The sequence below is a fragment of the Podarcis bocagei genome (assembly GCF_964188305.1).
Source record: "Podarcis bocagei genome assembly, chromosome: 3".
NCBI lineage: Eukaryota > Metazoa > Chordata > Lepidosauria > Squamata > Lacertidae > Podarcis > Podarcis bocagei.
The window spans coordinates 55,689,028-55,712,591 of NC_138127.1; the positions used below are offsets into that span (position 1 = coordinate 55,689,028).

At 41.0% G+C, this 23,564-nt stretch overlaps 1 protein-coding gene across 1 annotated transcript in view; it reads right to left on the reverse strand.

Annotated features, from left to right (window-relative positions):
* The window catches only part of EZR (ezrin), a 36,075-nt gene that overhangs the window by 2,373 nt on the left and 10,138 nt on the right, over positions 1-23,564 (reverse strand). The window contains exons 3-13 of the mRNA XM_081187542.1: positions 19,147-19,230; positions 14,457-14,552; positions 12,702-12,976; positions 12,469-12,552; positions 11,489-11,635; positions 7,921-8,017; positions 4,965-5,128; positions 3,870-4,000; positions 2,697-2,857; positions 1,281-1,373; positions 121-372 (exon numbers count right to left, since the gene is read on the reverse strand). Of these exons, the coding sequence (XP_081043668.1) occupies positions 121-372; positions 1,281-1,373; positions 2,697-2,857; positions 3,870-4,000; positions 4,965-5,128; positions 7,921-8,017; positions 11,489-11,635; positions 12,469-12,552; positions 12,702-12,976; positions 14,457-14,552; positions 19,147-19,230 (1,584 nt within the window). The remainder of the gene's footprint in view (positions 1-120; positions 373-1,280; positions 1,374-2,696; positions 2,858-3,869; positions 4,001-4,964; positions 5,129-7,920; positions 8,018-11,488; positions 11,636-12,468; positions 12,553-12,701; positions 12,977-14,456; positions 14,553-19,146; positions 19,231-23,564) is intronic.

Sequence of the window (23,564 nt, forward strand, 5' to 3'; positions counted from 1 at the left end):
TGGCTACCGTATGGTTTTAGATGGAAACACTGGGACTGAAGCCCCATGTCGGACAAAATCATCAACCATGAAGAGCAGCATTCATCTCAGTCATGTGAAACTGATCTAGCTGTATCGTACCTTCAGCTGCTTTTGCACACGCTCATTCTTTTGGGCTTCAGTGATTCTCTTCTCTTCGTTACGATCATCCAAGATCCCTTCACTGGAGAATTCTGCGCTGTAGCCAGAGGACTCCGTTCCTTCATCCTGAAGGTTGTCATGGACATGGTAGTTCACTGGCTCATACACAGGTGGGGGTGGAGGAGGTGGAGCAGTCATCACCAAGTGCAGCTCCTCTTTTGTTTTTACAAGATCTTCTTGGGCTTCTATAGCCTATTGTAATGGAAATTTACCAGAAAGAAAATTTAGACAATATACTTTTTACTAGGATTCCAGTGGGTACAGAACGAGGAGCACTCTTCTTCTGTGGGGCTTTGCCCGAGGTTGGTCTGGAAGCCACACGTGGTGCAGAAGGCTGCAGTGAGGTAACTCAGTGGAATGCCCTATCACAGACATAATACACTTCTCCTAAGAGGTGACAAGCTAGCAGCCCAAGTACCAAGGCTTTGGTTTTAATTTCTAAAACCCCAAACCAAGGATCAGGATACCTAAAAGAGAGCCTCTCTCCCATTTTTCCCTGTCTGAACATTGTGCTCAGCCGTTGGAGGTTCTCTTAGCTGCATTGTAATCCTGCCAATGGCCGCCATGGGGAAGGCCCCCTCTATGGTGCCTCCTGCCTAGGGAACTACCTTCTCTTGGAGCTCCAGCAAGCACCCATATGGGTCATTTTTCAGCGCTCAAAACATTTCAGGGGTTTAATCTCAGGATGAATGGTGTCCTGGGGGCCATTTGTTGTTAATTACTGTGATTTTACTATTTTTTCATGTTAACTTGTACACACTGATTTGAGATGGATTGTAAAAGGCTATTTCTAAACTATTTTATAAATAAAGCAGTTTTACAAATGCTTATTGTTTAAACATTTTTATACAAACCACTTTGAGACAAGCACCTCAGAAGCATTATACAAATATCTTAAGTAAACAATCTGGTCCTACCCCCACACAATCCCATCATACGCTTCTAGGGCTGGAAGAGTAGCAAAAACTACTGTTCTACAGAACTGTGTAGCCCTTACTCTCAGATTAATGGCACTGAAAGTTCCAAGGCAGGACTAAAACTGCTAAACCCTTGGAGGTCAAACAGACTGATACGTAGCTCTAAAGAAACTTAGCACTTACCCTGTGCTGCCACTCTTCTACTTCGTTCTCCTTGCGTTTCCTTGCCTCTTCCAGCAGTGCAATCCTGGCTGTGTATTCAGCAAGCTCTGTAGCCTGTTTGACAGAGAGAAAGGCATTTTAACATAATCCAGAGAAGATGGAAGTACTATTGGTCAGTAAGATCTAGAGGTAGGGAAGCAATCCATTTTGGATGACGCTGCTCTCCTGATGAAAAATCAGGTACAAAATGCCACTGTAATAGTGTTAGCTGGAACCAGCTCTAGGGAGGCATGTTATTCCACTCCTGTTCAATTTAAGATTCTGGTTATGTCCCTAAAGCCTCAAGTGGTTTAGAGCTAGAATACCAGAAGGGTATTTATCTCCAATATGATTCTGCCAGTGCCCTTCAGTTGGCCGGAGAGGGACAACCTTAAGTAGAGGGCCCCCCACTTTGATGTATTTAAGAAGATAATGCTATGAATGTCTACTAGCTAACAATCTGGGATCATGATTTCCTAATGCCTGCCTGATCCCTTATATCACTGGTATCTTTGGGGTTGTCTATAGGTGCACCTCAATAGCTTAGATGCACAACTTAACTACTAGAAGTTGTGTTTAATGTTATGGGCCCTTCCACCTGAGATTAGACAGGCACATGGCAAAGACTTTCTTATTCCTGCAGACATTTTAAGGTTGCCTTTCAGGTTTCTAGTTGGTTTTATGAATTCTTATTTTCTCCTGTATGGTTTATTCTTATGCATACCCCTAGAAATGTTAACGATTGAGCAGCATATAAATGCCGTAAATAATACGTTAATAAAAACAGCAACAATGGCTATGATCAATATGCCTGTGCATATCACAGTGGAGGACAGGTGAGAGGGCACTCAGATTTTGCTTGCTGGCTTCCTATATACATCTGGCTGGCCACTGTGAGAACAGGTGCCCTTTGGCCTGATGTACTATTAGGGTCTGTTGCATATCTCACTACCAGCTGATGTGTAGCTAGAGGTAACAGGGAGGGAGATTTCACCACGGTAATGCCCAGATAAATGGAATTTGTTTTGTGAGATCACTTTGTCCTGTCTCTTAAACACTGGGCTTGTTTTCTGCTAGAATGTTTTGGTCTTCTGGTTATAACGCTTCCCCGTATTACTCTACTGTAATGCTTGCTTTGAGTGGCAAGGAAGGACACGAATTCCATGAAAAACAAATGTCCATACTGTACAGTATCTTGATTTCCCCATTTCATTCTCAAGACTCACTGCTCAGGAATACAGACTCTCAGCCATGTATTAATTTGTCCTATATTGTAGGATTTGCTTTGCTTTGGTCAATAACGTTTTCTTGCCCCCCAAATGTAGCATTCAGCCAAACTCGTTTGCTACTATTTATATAATTGTCAGAGTTTATCTCCCAAGTGCCTTGGATGCATACCAGCTGCTCCTGACTCTTCATCTGGTCGGCCGCTTGCCTCTCCAGTTCTTCCTTGGCTTGCAGAGCAGCTAAGCGCTCGTTCTCTAGACGCTCAGCTTCCTCCTGAGCCCTTCTCCTTTCATCTTCAAGCTCCCTGGCTTTTTGGATTTGGTCTGAGAGCTCTGGAATGGGGGGGAAAAGCCACACAATAAAAAGTTGTGTTTCTGTAAACTCCAGCCTTATAAAGATACTTAGCAAATTCGGTGTCTTCTACCTGCAAATGCAAAGAGGAGCTTGCTTTCTGAATGCCAAGACAATTCCAAGGTCTTATCAATATGTAAAACATTCTTCTTTGAAGCTTAATAGGTATAGCTTTGCATTATGCTGCTTACAGGGATGCAGGAAAAGTATGGATTCTAAAGCATTGGATTGATACAGGATAAAGGGAGGCCAGTGGGATGTTATGCATTTAGATTTCATAATCTTGTTCAGAGATATTAGCTCAGCCAGATCAGGGTGTAAAGGAAACTACGGTGCACTGCATCAGATTTCACAGCTGGTCTGCTCAGAAAACATCCGGCAATGCAGGCAGTTTAACATTTTCCCTTTAGGCAAAGAGAAAAGCTTCCTGTCAATTGAACTGCCACTACTGGGTGCAGATATTTTAGGAACTTTACAGCCACATATGCGTATTGGACATCAGATTGGGTTTTCAATAACATTTTCCTGGGGTTATTATGGCAGACATCTAATCTTGAATAATCTATATAATCGTAAAACAAGATTACAAGGCGCCTACCGTATTTTTTAAATAGTTTGATTAATAGTTGAGAGAGATTTTAGAAGTTGTTTTTATGAAATTGCTTAGCTCAGCCATCTAACTGTAGATAGCAGTAATGCCAGCTGCATTTATGGAGCAATATGCACAAGTAATAAATGATTCAAAGACTAAAAGGAAGCTCCTATAAAACTTCCATCCGTTAAGAGAGTGGTTCCTGTGCTCTAGTGAATTAGATGTTATCCTGGTTTGTATATTTCTATCATGAAACCCAACGAAATGTCATGCGACAGCACTGTTAGGGTATTATAGTGTGCCAACACACTGCTATGTTGGATGTCTAAGCAAGGCTGAGAATGTGAGGAAGTGGTGGAACCATGGGTTCCAGTTGCCTGTTTAATGAAGGCAAATTGTACCTTTTTCTGCTTTCTGCGTCTTCAGTTCGTACTCCTGCAGTCTCATCATCAGTTCTTCCTTCTCCCTTAGCATCTGCTCTTTCTCCTTCTCAATTGTCTCCCTCTTCTTCTTTTCATTTTCTAGCTGTTGTCTGTAACGGATAGAAAAGTAAGATGCTTCAAAACTCTGGAGGTTACAAGTCTGCTTACCCCTACACAACTATCCTGTGCTGGGGTGAAAAGCTTTTCTTTTCTGTGATTTTCTACAATGACAGAAGCTTGATGAAAATATGGCATTCAAACACTCCTGTGGCTGCATCCAGGGAGGCGGCAACAATCAGGTGCCACAAGCTCTCAAATTAAGAAACTAGGAAGAAATTACAAAGTATGGAGCTGTGCCAGACAGAATCAGGGAATTTAGCTGCTCACCAGGATTTACCCACTGCTGATATGACTTCTGTTAGCACCATTCTGGGTAGGCATCACATTATAGGGATGACTCCATGTATCTTTGAGTTCATTTGGGGGAGCGTGGTAGGCAGCACCAGTGCAACATAGAATATGCTACAGGGTTAATTGCTAAACTGATAATGAGTGTCGTTTATCCAAAGAAGCCTTCATAAAGGAGGAAGGATAGAGATTCCAGGAGTATGAGTTCCCTGGTTTGGTTCTGCTTAGTTGCCATATTACTGCATTATAGTGGTTAAGATTGATTAAGATGGATCTCTGGAGCATTTTGATATGGGATACAAAATGCTGGACGTCACAGTTCTATTGTGATCCAATATTATTTACTTTCATAGTCATTTGTTGCATTTATATATGGCCTTTTTGTAAAGGCACCTAAGGCAGTTTGCAAAATAAAGCATACAACAATTTCTTTAAATAGTGGCCTATTGCTTTATGTCGCCTCTTCTCAGCTAAGTGTGCATGCCTACATTTAGCAAGAAAAACTGAGTTCTCTAGATTTCTACCCTTGCAGTGGTGGCATTTTACCCTCACCACCAATCTCTACCTCTGCCAAGTTTTATTGAAGACAACACATTAGGCCCAGCCACTTTCTCCATTCAAGTGAACCACACCCTTCCCACCACTGTCCTCCACCACCATGAGTACCTTTCTAGCTGCTTCTGGTGCTTCTCTTCACGGGCCTGGGCCTTCATCTGTTGGACCTCAATGGTGTCAGGTTTCCTACGCCGCATGTACAGCTCGTGATTTCCCATGCACAGCTGCAGGATCCTCTTGTTAATTCTTAGACGAGGAGCATAAAACACAAAGTCCTGGCAGAAGGAGGAAGGGGGGGAAAGTAAGTAAAAAAACAACATCATCTACTTGGGCTTCCCACAAGCATTCTCATCTTCCCCACTCACTCAGTCCTTAGTTCTTTGTTATGGAAAACACAGGCAGCAGCATCCTATTACAACAGCTTATGTGTTTTAATTGTATGGGGCCTTGTTCTTTTCCTGAAACTTACACATGGTGTGTCGCTTTAGAATGATGAGCCAAGGCCCAAATATTGAGAGAAGAGAAAAAAGAACATAGGGGAAGCAAACGCAGACTAGAGATTTTGATGGTACTATGGAAATGGAATTTAAAGTTAAGAAAAACAGTACAATAAAAGTGTCTATGACACTTCGTTTTTAAGTGTGTCAGTGAGATGTATACTTTAATCTTCCTATTAATCTGAAGTGATATACTGCACCAATTAATATACTCAGCATGGGATGTAGACTCAAATGAGAGCATTTTGTCAAATAACTGGACAAAACCATTCATGTGGCAGAGGAAACAAATATTCCACTTCTCCAAGCAGTCAGCTTTAAAACAGTGTTTATTATTAATTATTATTATTTATTAATACTACTACTACTACTTTGCCTTTTTCCTGACTGTGTACTTCAAAGCTATGAAAAATGTTTAAACAAAATGGTGTCCAATACTTTGGAGATAACTTTTATCACATTTATTTTTTGCCAACACTGCGTTTTTATTGAAACATGTTACTTCACTGCTGTTTCACCAAAGTAAACTTGGCACAAACCTGCATCTTGCCAGTTCTACTGAACTGCAAAGTTACATTTTCTTGCTTTTTATCATACTTGTATGTCAGGACCTCACAGCAATGAGAATTAAAATCCCCCTTTAGCCTAACAGCCTTGTGAGGCAGTTTAGGCTGAGGTAGATAGCGACTTGGGGCAAGTCATGTTTGTTTAGAGCTGAGCTAAGTACTTGCAGTTCAACTTCCTCAGTCCAATTCCTACACCTCAATGGCTCTTAGTTCCCTAATACCTTATTTTTCGCCCCATAGGATGCACTTTTCCCCTCCAAAAATGAAGGGGAAATGTGTGTGCGTCCTATGGGGCGAATGCAGGCTTTTGCTGAAGCCTGGAAAGTGAAAGGGGTCAGTGCGCACCGATGCCTCTAGCTCTCCAGGCTTCAGGAAGCTATCCGCAAGCCTTGCAAGCCCGGCGGGAGTTCCCGCGGGCTCACAAGGCTTGCGGGCAGCAGCCTGAAGCCTGAAGCACGGGGCGCCCTCCGGAGGGCACCCCGTGCTTCGGGCGTGTGTCCGCAAGCCTTGCGCGCCCGGCGGGAGGTCCCGCCGGGCGCGCAAGGCTTGGGGCGGCAGCCTGCAGCCCGAGGCGCCCTCCGGAGTGCGCCCCGTGCTTCGGGCAGGTGTGCGCAAGGCTTAGGGCTGCAGCCGTGGCTGGGGGGGGGATTTTTTTTTTTATTCATCCCCCTCCCAAATGAGGTGCGTCCTATGGGCCGGTGCATCCTATAGGACGAAAAATACGGTAATTCCAAGCTTCTATTAGCTTAACAGAAGGTATGCCTTAATCATCCAAAGCAGTGTATGTTTCTTTTAAAAGCACAAAGGTCACCATGTCTTCAGTGTTTCTCTGAACTGGATGCCTATACAGCTTCTCAATTCCCACTCCTAATAGGATAAATAGTGCAGTAGTGGTTGAGAGTTCTTTTGTTACCAAGGTTTTCACAGACTACTATGCTCATGAGAAAAGACATTCATTGAGCTTTGATCATGGCTATAAAGACGTGTGCATTTCATTTGAGAGAGTATCCTTTTATGCAGATTACTGTGTATGAAATTGACTTTTAATAGCAGTTCTTTTTAAGTAAAGGAATGAGAACCCTTGAATTTCTGGACCCACTTTCCCAAGATCCATATGGGTTGTGGATCCACTGCCCTCTACAATTGCCAACAGGAGAACCTTGCTAGTACTCACTGCGTATCAAAGTCAAAGACTGTGAAGCATTTTGTGTGTTCAAAATTTTTAAGTATAGACACAATGCCCTTCCCTGGGCTACACTAATTTCTGTAATAACCTCATGAAAAATCTCATTTTAAAAGTGCATCCCAGTTTGTAGAAGACCGGCTATGCCCAAGATTCACAAATATTTTGTATATAAATTACCACATAATGAACAACTATCTGGCATGGAAAGCTTATGCACACAAGAATAAAGGAGCATTTCATGAATTGTCACCAACCAGATTTATCTCATGGAAATAAAGGCTTTCAGTGCAACGAAGCAGCGAGAGTCTGGAGGGGAGGCAACTTCACTCACCAAGCCCTCTCACCAATCCATTGGAGGGGTATTTACGGGGGGGGGGGGGAGGCAATTAGCAAATAGAAATTATTTACAGCAAGTGGTCTATGGGGTGAGATATTTAGAAGCCTCAGGAGGAAATCTTTCCATCAGATACAGGAAACAGTAATCTGAGTTGTTGCTGGGAAGAGTTAATGAGTCATTGCTCCTGTGGTCTCTGAAGTACTACAGATTAAGGTCACAAAGAACATTTTGGAGAAAATACTAAAAGGGGGAGGGGACACAACTGAACGGCAATAATTTTCTATTAGGTCAATGTTACTTTTTATGCCACCATTTCTTTTCTTGATCCTTTAATAAGGAATTTAATACCTATGAGCTGAAGTACTGGTGGATTGCTGACACATACAATCCACAACTGAGCTATTAGCATAAAAAGATCAGAGTAAAGATGGAAGTTAACATTCTCGATTTGGCAGGAATACTCGTCATCGGCAATACTTACTGGGGCTTTCTTGTCAATTGGTTTTATGACAAACTTCTTGTCATTGAAAGAGATGTTTCTGATCTCACTCCAAGGGAAGCCAATCTTGGGAGTTAATCTGCAAGCACAAAAATTATTATGGTTTTGTTTTTTAAGAAGATACATTGATTCTATACATAAATTGTCTTGAATGTGACTATGCTAAATATAAAAAGGGTCAGATCCCTACAGCATCATTACTGTCGGGTTTGGTCCTATATACACAAGCATTACGGAAAAGCAAACCATTTTTCAATTTAATCTCAGGGCTGGGGCATGTAGTTCTAAACCTAGGTATTGATTTTTCTTAGATCTGGGGCCCCACAGATATTATGTCACCCTCAGCTGGCGGTCCCTTGCCCCTCCCTTTTTTCTTTTTCTTCTTTTAACTTGAGCAGTGCTGGGCTGGCTAGAAAACAGAAGTTCAGAACTTCAGCCTCTTTCCCTCTTCATCTCCTTTCCTCGGAATACCTCTGGGGCTCAGGTTAAGACCAAAGACTTCCTCTCAACAAAGGAATGGAGGGGCTGGTCACCTTTTTATTATTATTATTAAGAAAAGGGATCCTACTGGTGCTTGCTTGGGGGATTGTGTGCAGAATGCTTTTTGTTTTGTTGTGAGTATGCACACTTGTGTGCGGCCTTTCTGAGTGGGGTATATGTATTCCTTTCCCCCTTCGCGGGTGGAGATTTGCCTGTTTCTTGAGAGGTGCTATTGTTTGGGTATTTTGTGGTGGTTGACTTTTGCCTGGTTTTTGTGACTTTTGATTTTTGCCTTTTGGGACAGTTGGGCAGCCATGTGTCCTACTTTAGGGAGGACAGTCCTCTGTTTGAAAGGCTGTCCAGTCCAAATCTGGTGAAAATATAAATAACCATACGAAGGGTGAGCAGCAACAGTCGCTTTGAATTTGCCCATGGAGAGTTCACACCTGCAGAACATGCAGGTCACATGGCCATAGTCTTGTTCCCCGTTAGGGTGAGAGATAATTATTTCTCAAAGTATATTTATGCAAATTTGCATAGCAAACTTTATGTAAATCTGCATCCTCTTTTTTTAGTGCTTATTCACTGGTGCTTCAATGCATTATTTTTTCTGGGGTTGCTGTGTGTTCAACCATCCTAAATTTCCTGTCCTTCTGATATAAGCGGATTGAAAAGAACCAAAGAAACTATCTTATTGAAGTTTAGTTGCACCTTGCCCATCAATTCATTTCTATACAGGTTTTATTCATGTCAAAAATTCGCTTCCAGTTAATGGCAGACTATCACAATTTCTGCTTTAAAGCAAAGCAAACTATTAAAATCCACTCAATATGTTGATACCCATTTACTTTATATGTATTGCACATCTCTTATGATGAAAGGTGTCAAAATGCTCCCTCTGTTCAATCCCATCTCTAGAAGGACAATCTATAAAATTATAACCGTAACACTAAAATTTAATGTATCCCTTCTGTCTGCCACTTTAAAACACCAACACAATAATTACGTGCAGAAAAACTATAATTTTGTTTTCATTATGAAAAGCAGTGGCACTAATATTTATATGTTAAGCTCTATTAACCACAGGTGTGGTTCTGCCCTATTCTGCCCTGCAGCTAAGGTGGCCAGATGCAAAAAAGGAAAGAAAAAAAAGAAAGACTGGGTTCAGACACAGTTGTGTAGAAGAGGAAATTCCAACAGGCATGACAAGCTATGCAAGCTAAACCTGCTGAAATTCCTTTTCTACACCAGACTTCCCCCAACTTGTTGCCTTCCAAATGTTGTAGTCCAAAATATGTTAAGTGCACCAGGTTGGAGAAGGTTGCTCTAAACAACTAATAAAATGTGCAGGGGCCCCTTCTCTTTTTTCCTATCCGGCCATTCCTACCTACAGCCCTTCACGTGCAACCCAGCTCCAATTCATTTAAGCAAACAGACATCTAACTGCATAAACAGAGAGGGTGGGCTCCAGCCTCTTCATATCATGAAGGTTATGAGTTAATTTTCAGGTGTCCCAGCGCTTACTTTGCTATGCATGTTTGCCCCTCCCCTGATTTTCCTTCAGAGGCAAAGTTTCCTTTCTGAAGCGTCGATAGCTTGCAAAACCTGTTTGAATGACTATGGCTACACTAAAACTAGAAGTAGTTTCACTCATGCAATACCTAGAGTGACACTCCTTGTTTTCTGGGTGATGGTGCACCTTAGCATTTCAGAAAAATCTCTCTCCTACTCTAACATCCCAAGACTAATTCATTTAAAATCAACATGAAGACCTATTCTATCCTATTTCCATAAACTGCTTGAACATCTCTAGTTATATGGGCTTATGGTTTACCTTGAACAGAGAGGACAAAGCAAAGTTAGTACTGGCAAAAAGGTATGTTCTTTATTTCAGATTCTTCCAAGCTCATATCCTTTAATTCTGCTGCACGTGAATAGGACTAGTACAGGTAGGTAGCCGTGTTGGTCTGCCATAGTCAAAATAAAAAAATTCCTTCCAGTAGCACCTTAAAGACCAACTAAGTTAGTTCTTGGTATGAGCTTTCGTGTGTATCTGAAGAAGTGTGCATGCACACGAAAGCTCATACCAAGAACTTAGTTGGTCTTTAAGGTGCTACTGGAAGGAATTTTTTTATTGTGAATAGGACTAGTTTTCTTTTACATTTTGTCCCCATTAAGTTTCTTCTCTCTTGCTCCCCGAGTACCAGTCTGCTGTTTCCCCACCCTTCTTCCAAAACTAGAGATCTCACAGCTACCTAATGAAAGAGAATCAGCTACAAATTTGTGTATGGCAGAGGACACAACCTAATTTTGCTTCCAGTTTGACTCCAACCTAGCCATCTAAGGACAGGTGCACACAAATGGCTCACGGCTGGAGCCAGCCACTAACAAAAGTGAGTTAAAGTGCTCTCTCCAACTTGAATATATTGTATATTGGCTCTGAATGGCCCTAGAGTCCTGTCTGCTTCAGATGTTGGTAGACACCTACCAGCGATCAGTTAAGAGATAATGGGCAGGATTCAACTAATGAATGCAATAACTTAATTTTCACAATGGGGCTTTCCCCCTTCTCCCCACCCCTCAAATTTGGCTCTGGGGGATCAGGAGAAGGTGAAGGGGGAATCATTCCATCTGACAAGCCAAAATGATTGCCCTGACAGAATGATTGCCAAAGTGCAATGTTGAATTCCTCCCAATTAATTCTGCTTGTGCACAATGTTTTGATGAAGTTGGATCCAAGTTTCTGCCAGCCCTATCATTAGGATCTGATATATGGCTTACCTTTACACCATATAATGGATTCTTCCGTTTGACCCCTGCCTGCCCTTCTAAAGGGCTAGTATACGAGTTAAGGGGAAAACAGAGTAAGGGGAAAACAGGTCGCAGTTTGGAGATAGTAAAGGCAAGTCACTTTGGGGCCATGTGTTTCCCAGCACAACCGCATTCAGCAAACCAAGGTGACTTGCTTTGATAAGGCTGCCATAAAAATACAAAGCACAGATAACGAGAGAATTCTCTGGCACTAATGCCTGCTCTTCAACCTCAAAGGAATAATAAAACATCCGCTTACTTGTCGTCCTTCTCATAAATGTTCAGCCCAAGTGCATCTACTCCCAGCCAGAGATCAGTCCCTTTCTTATTCTTGATTTCAAAGTAGTTGATTCCATACATCTCCAGATCCTGGGCAATCTTCAGGTATTCCAGCATGGCATTCTCTCTGGTTGACAAGGAAATCATACGTAGGAAATGTTAGATGATGTTTCTCTTAAGACTGATGCAAAACCTTTGTGCCAGTGGGAAAATAAATGCACTCATTGGGGTAACAGGAGGTGATGCCATGCTGTGGATGCCATGCTTCCAGCCGTGATGGGCTGCCATCCTTCCCTTTAGATTTCCAGGCATCCCTTGAAGACATCTTTATGCCAACAGGCCTTCACAGCTTTTTAACTAGCCACTCGCCACAATTATTTTTTCTATCGCTTTTAATTGCTTTTTTATTTTTGTACACCACCCTGATATTTTATGATATGGTACAATAGAAATACTCCATAAATAAACTTCCAGCTTTGCTAATCCTCTAAAGCTTTTGCCTATAAGCTTGTTCAGAAGTTACACTGAACAGATACAAACTACCTGTACACACGTGCAAGTGTTTGGGTGGAGGAGTGTACAGTTGCTGATTTGTACAACTCATCTCTATTGTATGCACAGGTACATAGACACTACACTTGTTGAACACTACACATGTTTGCTTACACACTCATTGAATGTAGCCCCACCTGTGTACTTTCAAGAGCATTTCAAAAATTCCAGTCTATCATGTTGTGCTTCACCCACACATTGTGCCCAGCACGGGAATTTCTACATACATCAACGGACAATTAATTATCAGGAATGCAGAGAAGATGACGGGCCAGAGCAAGATATATGTAAAGAACCTGTTAAAGTTCTTTGCTACAGGGTTACCTTTCATCTAAGAGCTGGTGAGGAATGGGAATGCAAAATGTGGGCTCAAGAAAACAGACAGACCCCTTCAGTGCCATAACTCACTTGAGCATTCCACCATGTTCAGCATGCCAGACCTGGATCCGTTCTTCCCACTGTTCTCTAGAGAGTTTATGTTGGTCCATTACTCTAAATATACAAAAAACAAAAAAAGGAAACCCATGAGGTGAGAAAGTTGTAAGCTCTAGTTTAAACTTGTGCACGTCTAAGTTTTAAAGAATGCACTTAAAATTCCCCAGAGAAGCCCTGTCCCTAAGTTCTCCATGAGACGTTCTCACCTTTGGGGAATGAGGCGTTCAGAACTGAGGTATCCAGGCTTGTGCAGCTCTTTATTGTAGTCTCCATATTTGGCTTGCACAGCGTAAGACCCAAGGAGGACTGCAGTTTCAGGTGGGCAATAGATTTCATCACTAAGGATTCCTTCTTTCACCTGCAGGAAGAACAGCTTCTGTGTGATGTCCTGGATCAGCTCCTCAGATACATCTTCAGGGTAGAACTTGGCACGGAATTTGAACTGCAGAGGGTTCTCTTTCCTGACCTCTTGAGCAGAGACCTGAAATGGAGAGGGGGCAAGGAGGGAGCAGCAGCAAAACATGAGCAGCATGTCAAAACACAATTGAATGTTAGCAAATTATTGTTGACTATTAACATTTCTGAACACATTATTCAAAGTTAAGTCTTTTGGTTGTCAGCCTTAGAGTTGCATAGAAACTCGAAATGGCTCCTTGTGTGAGACGAAAAACTTCTGCTTGCACAACAGGACTCCTCCCCTTACTCCACACCCATCCTAAATTTGTTCTGTGGTTTCCCCTATCCCTTTGGAGTATAACTGAGGACGGCATGGGGTGACAGTGGTGGTGGAGTCCAGTAGCACAAGCAGGTGTCATTCTACTCACACAATTATTCAGTTGAACACTGTCCTTAGCACTGTGACCATAAGGCTTCCCACTTGCCAAGAGGCGATTTTGCTCTTCACATCCTTCTTTGTACTCCATTCTTTGGTGCTACTTTCGATCGGGGCTCTTCATTTATTTAAGTCAAAGGGCAGCCTCATAGTAACTATCTGGATGCAACGATGTATTTTGCCTTTTCTTAAGCAGCTTTGAGATGCATGGTGAAAAAACGGAGCATAATTTATTAAATAAATAGATGCTTAGATGTGTGATGAAGTAATGAGTGCATGCTTTCAGCCACTTTGCTCATTATACAATGCCAGACCAAATTACTAGTGCATCAGCATTCCTAAGGTATATCAATATTATGTACAGCTCATGCTGAATGTTTGCTAGGATGGCAAGAGGAATAAATTATCTCAGACAGAACAGAACTGCAGTACAATGCTATCATGTTTTTCACCAAAGCATCAGCCATAATAGCAACCGTAAGCTGGAAAAGAGAAAGCTATGACAACACAGGCACACACATGGCTTGTTTTATTTAAAAATCCTGAAGGCTTTAAAACAAGGAATAGGTCTATACTAGTCTCCACATGGTAATTCACTAATCTGCGAGAACAATTTATTCCAGGCAATTTGGCAACCAGTCCTGCAGAGATTAAGCAATGTATACCGAGAAGTTCCGCTAATTGAAATAAACACAATAGCCAGCTATTTGGAGTAGGCAACAGACAAGCTGAGACTAGACTATGTACAAACAGTCAGTATTCAGAAATTAAGCAAGAACTCTTGTTTGCCAGGCCGTTAGTCACCAGAGGACTGAATAGTTTTAACACTGCACCTCTTTTTTCTTAAATGGAGTTTCCCATACTAAGCATTTTAACCTCTGGAAGTCACCACAGCAATTGCTGGGCTTACTGGATTGAACTCCTGATGTAGATGGCTCCCTAGTGTCTGCCAGGCCCAACCGAATGTCTCATTGTACTGTAAGTCCCATTGCAGACTAATATTGACCAAGTTCATACTCTCAATATTATCTGTGTGCCCTTCTTGTATAATAAAGTAATGAAGAGATGCAGCTAAGGCGGCTAGTGCACAGCTGTGGCTGTATTTTCCATTTCAGTTCATTTCATTTACCTTTTTGTCAAGCTTCAGCCAGGTTGGGAATCCTTTGTTATCCACATACTGAAGACCAAAGTACCAGACTTCGCGTAAGCCTATCGTCTTCACCACCTAAAAGATGAGAAGAAGGGAGGCCAGAAGAGTTAAAATAAAAAGGTCAAACACCTATGTTTTCTAAGTCTCTTGCCATAGCACGTAAGCCTGAATATGTGGTCTGCCAACCTCTGAAAAAGATGCAAATTTCAAGACCCTCTAAAAGCCAGTTTTGCCAGGACTACTTGATCCCATGGAATTTGATCCCATTCAATACAGGGAAGAAACAAAAGGCTGAGAGGAGAATGTGGCAAATGCTTGGTAAGGTTTTTTCCGTGTAAAAACGCTGGTTTGAAAGGCTGAACAAAGGACATGCTGATCAGTTGCCTGCTGCCTCATATTATCAGAGGTCAGATTAATCAGTGTGCAAAACAGACAATGAAACCAATAGGTATTTACAGCTCTTTCTTTTTTTTAAGCACTCCAAAATTTAAGAGCTGCTTGGTGCAGTCTCATCAGTAATAGCATAACTAGATGCCTCTCTTAAGAAGAGTCTCAGGGTTCAAAGAGACCCAGATAGAGAAAGAAGGCTCAGCTAGGAGGAACTGTATCTCTGAAATGTGATCCTTCCTTAATAAAAACTGCAAAGCTGCTTGAAAGCTGTAAAAGCTTCCTGTAATTAATTCTGATATTGGAATTTAAACAAGATGAGCGGCCAAGTGTAACAACTATTAGCTCATGCAAAACTGTAATTGCTCTCCCGTCAAAAGCAATCCCATAAGATTTTTTTTAAAAAAGAAAACTACAATACTACAAATTTTTAAAAAAACAAATGAAGTAGCAGCATCTGCTTTGTGGGATGGAGGATGCTTTAAGGTGTCAAAGACTTCCCCATTAATAATTTTCTATACCACACACATATTTTTATAAATATATCTTTTCAGGGTGATTTTCAATAATAAAATAGTAACAGTGATTAAAAGTAGCATAAAGCTAGCCATGTGTTAAAATGGCATTCCTTCTGCAGTGATTTACTCTTACTGTGATCTACTAGTTGCCCTGATAGCCAATTGACATATTTATGCCATTTGCCTTTAATTAACACTCTGTGGGGATTGTCTCCTTCAACTGCATTAGATTATTAGTGACAGATAATCTAATAGATTAAATCAATGACAAGTAATGGGAGACAAAATGGAAATCAAGGAAGAGTTTACAAAAAGATAAAAGTAAGATGCCCTATTTAAAGACAAGACCAACTCTCAAGACTATGCTTTTACTGTCTGGAAATGCATCAGAGAAAATGAATTGTTTTGACATTTTGGAATTAAGTAAAATTTCCAGCCTCATGTAACCTCAGTTTGCTTACTGAAATAGTTGAAATGCAAATACTATTTTAAACCAAGTGTCAAAACAAAATAAAATGACTCACTCCCAAAAATATGCCCAAGAATTAGGTGAAGTAACACAAAAATTTTGCACCACTGTTTAATTACAATTCTATCACATAATTCTCTCAGCATTCCATATTTCACCTGGAAAAGTTTCAAATCTTTACTACGTGCTATGGAAAATCTTGAGATTAAGAGTACAGAACACATAGTGGGAGAGGAATGCCACTCAGATTTGCAAAGTATAGTGCAGATTTGTTGCTTCACAACTCTGATACTCAAAACATTTTAAAGGAAACAACAAATGGAATTTGCTCAAAATATTTCTGGCAAGGAAATAAAGGGTGGCAATGTGAATCCCTATCAATACAATCTTCAAAGCCAGTAAAAAGCACTGAATGTAGGAGAAAACACACACTCTAAAACAGTGCCAGAGATAAAATGAACATTTGGAATTATATATTCTAGGAGAGTCTCATGCATTCAGAACTAGTTTTGCAACCAAGGGAAACTGCAGTATTCAGCCTCAGTAATGTACCAATCTAAGTTAATTTATGTTCTGCAGGGCTGTGTTTAAATCTATTCTCCAGTACAGCTTGAGCATAATTAGCGAGACTTTCTGGACCATGGGTTGTCTGGCTCTTTCCAGATCTGATAAATTATTTAATGAACACTATAATTGCTTTAAACACACTGGATGAACCGACAGCATAAACTTCGTTATGAATATGGATCAAAGGGGCAAACACTTGTAGGACAACTTCCTCGGAGATCTGCCCCCTTTAGGGCAGTGGTACTTAATCTTTTTTCCATTTATTACACTTTGTTTGGGAATTGAGGCCTGTTCATATATCTTCATCCCCACTCTGCTGCTCCCAACATCTTTAGCGGGGCGGGCAAGGTTTCCAGGCTAACTGATGTTACTAACAGCAGAAACAGAGTGATACTACCCAAATCCTGAAAATACCTACGTAAGGCACAGTGATGGTGTAGAAGGAAAAAGCCAAGAAAGAGACCCTTTTATGGAGGGAAAGCGACTATGTTCTGGTTGTACATACTGGCAAATGAGAGGAGATGTTGCATCATTTCTACAGAGAGAAGTCTCGTCAGGCCTCCACAGACATCTGTTCTAGAATACCTTATTTTTAAATGCAGGGTCAGGGTTGTGTGGGTACAGGGCTGCAGTTGGGTCACTGGCAAGGCCTTAGGACATTTCCCTTATTAAAACATTGGGGCTTTACTTGTTTGTTTAGAAAATCTCTCTCTCTCTCTCATACACACACACACAAACACAGAAATCCAAAGGCACTGATTCGCAGTAGGTTCAGGTCAGACAAAATAAAGTTTTTTTCTCCCATCCAAAACCTAACATGGAATTAATTACCACACTAGAAAAGGCAATTCCTGATAGTTTACTTTTAAATAAACTAGCTGTTAAAAGGAATCTCGGTTGTATGGAAGCAATTTACATCCAAATGTCAGGTCCTGAGGTGAGGACGCTCAATGTGACACATGCTCTACATCCCTGGGAGACAGAATGTGGGAACTGATGAACCTTCCTCTGACCCAGGAGGGTTATTCCACTATCGATCTGCCATTCCTGTAAACAATGCTGCCTTGCACTTCTCGGCATTAAGCAGGCTGCTGGCACTACCTGGTCAGCTTCCTAGCCTAGACAGAGAGAAATGGTGGCACTGACAGCCTCCAACGTTATTTAATAATAGTAATGATTTCCCTCATAAAATGCACAGAACTGACACCCCACAACATGCTGCCTTTCCTTTCTACATAAGAAAAACTTGCTAAATTCTCGAATCCTATATTCTTACATAAACCTTGTGAAAGAGTTAAATCGCTGGCAGAAAAGTGACTGCTAACCTCTTATATTTGTTATTTATTAACAAAACCCTCTTTCCCTCCCTATTCACAACTTCAAAAAATTGTTAAAACTTTACTGTAGTTAATATACAGCTATGGATGGTGCAATATTGCTTTCCCTCCTTGGTTGTAAAAAATATAATAAAATAGTAATTTGCAAGATATATTAAGAGGAAAACTGGATTTTATTCTTTGTAGCGCTGTACAATTTTCTCTGACTTCACAATAGAAATATACAGACCCTCTGCTGCACTACACAGTTTATTATAGTCTCTAACCCAAAGGCCCACATGTGCATAGGTCAAATGCCTTGCAGTCATTGCCTCTCTGCCTGAGGATATCAATATAAATGGCAAACTGGATGCAGGTGGAATATTACCCACACCTGTATTCAATCACTGTAATAAGGTGAATGGACTATCTATCCTATCTACGAATGTTTACACTCTATTGATCATTCCCAATTGTCTTTCATTTTTCTTACAGCAGCCACCAATAACAGACAAATCCCTTAAAGACACAGTGTATCTTATAAACCTTAAGGAACTAGTAAGGCAGAATAGCATAGCTTTCCTGTTGCAAATTCTGTGGTGACCTTTACTTAGCAGAAATGACAAAATGGAAGCCCATTTCCAAAGTATACAGATTGACCATATTAAATCCTTTCCAATATTCTTTGGGATACGCTCCATTAAGTCATTACCACATCCCCTTTAATACAGGGTATTTTCTTCTCCCCATTTGGTAATCCCACAGCAGTGACAGGTGCTGAGCAGTTTAAGTATGATTAATACACACTTCTACAATTACTCATGTTGATTCAATATAACAGAACCTGTACTTGAACCCTAGAAATAATTTATTAGCAGCCAATTAATCTAAAAACATTTATTAACTGAGTACTGTTACATTACAAAGTTGTGTGTGTGTGTGTGTGTGTGTAGCAAATAAACAATGTTGACACAATGTTTTCCTACCCATTTTGGAAGTGAATGGCTTTCCCCTCACACCTGAGCAATACAGCTTCAATGAGGACTACAGATTTCCTTTTTTTCTAAATCGCAGCAAGGTCACAGAACACATAGTACTTTTTGCTATATTCCTTTACTGATTAAATTTTGATCTAACAACTTTACTTGACAGACCCAGAGTGCTGGGGTTTTCTCCCTTTTCTTTATGTCCAGAAGAGTAGGTGGAAAATCCCTTTACCTCTCTTTAAGGATTTCAGGCACATGCAAACTTAAGATTTTTAAAGGAACACCAGCTTTCTATTGCTGATTTGTACAGAGGCAGATCTGCAACATGCCACCCAGTGCATGGTTCCTTGAGCAAAGGAGAAAGTATCAGGTGATCCACCCTCCCTGCAGAAAACTTTGATGAAAACTTACACACTATATACTGACCTGGTCAAACAGCTGTTTGCCTGTTGTGTTAGGCTGGATGGCAAACTCCAGCTCTGCATCCATAGTGGTAACTCGGACATTGACCTAGAAGAGAAATTAAAGTAATGGATATGAAAACAGAGCCAGTGTGCACTGTGATTTGTATAACAGATTTTAGAACTGTGGTTCAGGATTTGAAGCGTATACAAGATGCTATGTGCTAGTAAACAATTTTTAAAAATAAAATCACCATAGTGTTCAAACGCATAAGCGCTACAAATATTTCAAGATGCTGGTCCATCAAGGTAATTTGCCAGACATTATCCTGAGTGTTCTACTTGCTTTGCAGCTCCTGGCTTTGACTGAGCTTTTTAGTTTAAGTAAAATGACATTTTAGTGTTCATTCTTCCAGTGCATAGTGTTATGCTAAGCCAGGGCTACTATTAGTATGAAGCCTGACATCTTAATTAACATCCCTTTAGAATTAGGGCAATGAATTGACCACATTAAGGGAAGGCTTTTAAATTACAACACAGGTCTCCTTGGTATATTAAGAGTTGTAGTTATTCTGGGTTTTTAAAGAGGTAAAAGCATGCTAATTATTCTCCCTATACTGTTATGTTGCCTCTTTTAAAAGAGCATGGTTGAAGCAGAAAATGAGCAGAGAGTGGTTTGTGGACGTAGCATGATGACAACTGACATATTTCTGTATAGCTAATGCTGTTCATGAGAAACCTATGTTTCTGCAATCCACAAGATAAGAAGACCCCAGTGGGTCAGAAGTTAACATGATCACTACTGTATCAGGTCAAAGCCCACTTAGTCAAGAATTCTGTTTTCCATAATGGCCAACCTAATGTTTCAACACAGAACTCACAAAGAGGGTATAAAGGTAAAGGTCACCCCTTGTTTGTACCTAGTATTTGGATCTCAGAGATATAGTATATCTAAACATGAATACTCCATTTAGAGATGGTGGCCAACATCCATTCATAAGCTTGCTCTCTATAAAGGTTCTAATCTGCTGTTAGTGGATGCTAGACAATATGGCACAATGGGTTAATCAAGCATTTGTCCTGTTCTATATCTCTGTAGATTAACACTAGGAAATAAATCATACTGGTTTTTCATTACTCTCAAGCATCAGAAAGTTGTGGTCAGAACCCTTATTCCGAGCATTCTAAATTAAAAAGAATGTATTATAGGAATACATGCAAATTATGCATTCTCAATATCTAATCTTTAGTGTGATCAACCAAGAGTGGAGAAGTGTTAAAGAATGTTTGGGTTTTTCTAATCCTCATTCCAAGCACACACCCACCTCCCCACAATTTAACAAAGGCTATTTTTAAGCAATATGGTCTCTCTGTGTGTATCCCAGGATATCCATGAAATGTATAGTGACTGGATTTAACAAATTCCAAAAGCTTTAGCAAACCATTTCTCAGTATAAATCTTAAAGGCGTTTCAATTAAGAAAACCTCCTTCCAACCCCCACATAATCAGGTCTGATAAGATTTATTTCTAGCCTCTCCTTAAGGAATGCACATAATCATACTCCTTACAGAGCACAAAAGCTGCAACTCCCATATATTGTTTTCACTTCCTGGAGAAAACCAATACCCACATAAAGCAAATTTGAACTAAACCACTAAGGAAAGTTCAAAAGACCTATGCATTTCCTTAAGAGTCCGAGTATAGACATCCTCCTTAGCTGAACTTTTTACTCCATCATTTTACCTGCTAAACCTGAAATCATACATACAACAGTAATGTTTCCAACCTCAGAAATCAGTTATAAATGCACAGATTAACCCACTACAGATACAGACCATCCAAAATGTGCTTTAAAACGGTCAAACTAGATGTTACATTAATAATGTAGTTAGCAACTACTGTTTTGTTTGTAAACAGAACATGTTTTAGTTATAACTTTTATAATTTATACAAAATACATAAAATGATAGGAACATAATGAAATATTGTTGAAGCAGAAAAACATAAAATCATAGAGCTGGAAGGGTCTTATTTCTAGTCCAACCCCCTGCAACGTAGGAAACTCAGCTAAACTCATCCACGACAGATGGCCATCCAACCTCTGCTTTGAAACTTCCAAGGAAGGAGAGTCCAGAACCTCCGAGGGAGATCCATCTTCCATGTATTATAAAAAGTAAACAACACTTATTTGGCCCCAGTGATTTGACACAGAGGGGGAAACCTACAGATAACAGTCCAAAGGCACACCCTCCAACATTTCTCTTGATGAAAATAAGGATGTCCTATTCCATAATAATAATTTTACTATTTATACCCCGCCCATCTTGACTGGGTTGCTCCAGCCACTCTGGGTGTCTTCCAAGATATGTAAAAGCATAATAAAACATTTAACACATTATAAAAACTTCCCTATTCAGGGCAGCCTTCAGATGGCTTGTGGGGGTTGAATAATTCCATACTCTCCAACATTTCTCTGGTGAAAACAGATGTCCTAAGGAAAAGTGGGACATTCTGGGATCAAATCAGAAACTGGGAGAACTTCTGTAAATCTGGGATTGGTCCCTGGAAAACAGGGACACGTGAAGGGTCTGCAAAAGGCGCACAGGGAGTTCTGCATATATAGGAGAATTTTAAAAACAAGCGGTCCTCACTGACCTGATGCAAAAAGATCTTGTCATCCGAAGGAGCCCTGGCTGCCTAGATAAAACGCTATAGCCCCACACACCTTTACCTGGGAGTAAGGCCCACTGAACTCAGTGCAGCTTTCTTCTGAGCAGACACTTAGTTATTTACTAGATGCAAGTCAGCAGCAACAGACAACCCTGCTTGGCTAGGCGCTGGGGTGGATTTCGTCCCCCGCCATGCAGAGCCAGGCTGATGCTCCCGACGGGCCCTGCACCCCTCGGCAACATCCAAAGACCCTGATCTGCTAGGCGCCGGGGTGGATTGCACCCGCCTTGTGGAGTCAGGCCCAGGCGGCCACCTGGTCCAGCACTGGCAGCAGCTACAAGCAGTGGTCAAAATGGGAGTCGGTTGCCCTTTCCCGCTGGAAACAAACGGACTGCTCCAAGAAAATTCATGTGGCAAAAAGAAGCTCTAGGCTGCCCCCGGTGGGTTGCCTCCTTACGTGCTTAAGCAGGTAGCCTGCCAATCAGGATTTATATATATATAAAAATCTTTTCTTATCACTTCCCCCTGTGGCCCCCTAGCCTCATGCTGTGGCTCCCCCCATTTACGTAATTTTCACCTGTGCCCCCCCCTGGAATATTCGGGGGGGGGCAGAGGGTCATGGCCCCCAGTTGGGAAACACTGGTCTATAGAGTGGCAACTCAAGAACAGGTCTTTTCTATGGTAGCTCCCCACTTGTGGAATGCTCTCCTCCCCAAGAAGGCTGGCCTGGTCCTTTCATTACATAGCTTTAGACTCCAGGCAAAAATGGTTCTCTTCAACCAGGCATTTGGCTGATTAACATCCTATGGCTATTTAAACGCCTTTGTGGGAGGGGGATTTTATGTTTTATTGTGTATTTTGTGTTCTCATTTTGTATTTTTATATTGTGAACAACCTTGTGATCTTCAGATGAAGGGTAGTATAAAAATTTAGGAAATAAATAAAAAGGCATATACAATATCATAATATAAAAGCATCTCAGAATCACCAAAGGTTGCCTTTCACCAGGTCCATAAAGGTCAGGAACATTACATGGACCATCTTCTGAGAGCAGGTTAAAGAACACTTGGCTATTAGGAGAAGGAATAATGGAGCTAGTGGAGAAGCAAGAAACAGAATTGGTGAATACTGATGCTTGTCATTATTGTTTCATTTACTGCACTCCAAAACAATATCACCTACTCAGCTGTCTTAAGCAAGCATGATGCAGTACTTTGATAGGTGTGGGGTTTTTTTTGCCATAGATAGGGTTGCTCAGTTTTCAAAAGCAGATTCCTATACACAGAGTAGGCATAAAGAACAGTTGGCCCTCCAGATTTTGCTAAACTCCCATCATCTCTGTCCATTGGCCATGCTGTCTAGAACTGATGGCAGTTGTAGTTCACCAACATCTGGAGGGCCAAAATTTCCACATACCTGTGTTGGAGGTTAACAGAAGGAACCCTTTGTGGCCACTAGTGTGGTAGATAAATATAACTTTCAGCATTCTCAATGGAACTAAAAATCCCAAGGTTAAACTTTACAGGGCCTATCTACAAAGACCCTTTAGACCAGTACAAAGAACAAGGCAGGATGGGAAAAGTTGTAACTGAAGACCAGTGGCTACCAGTACCTGCTCCATACATCCCTTGAAAATGGAACAGCAAGATAACTGGGAACCCCAGGAGAAAGCTTACAAGCCTCATCATAAATACCACAGTATTATTCCTGGGCATAATGGCTACAAGACAGAACACATGTCACCAGTTCTCAACACTTCACAATGGCTTCTG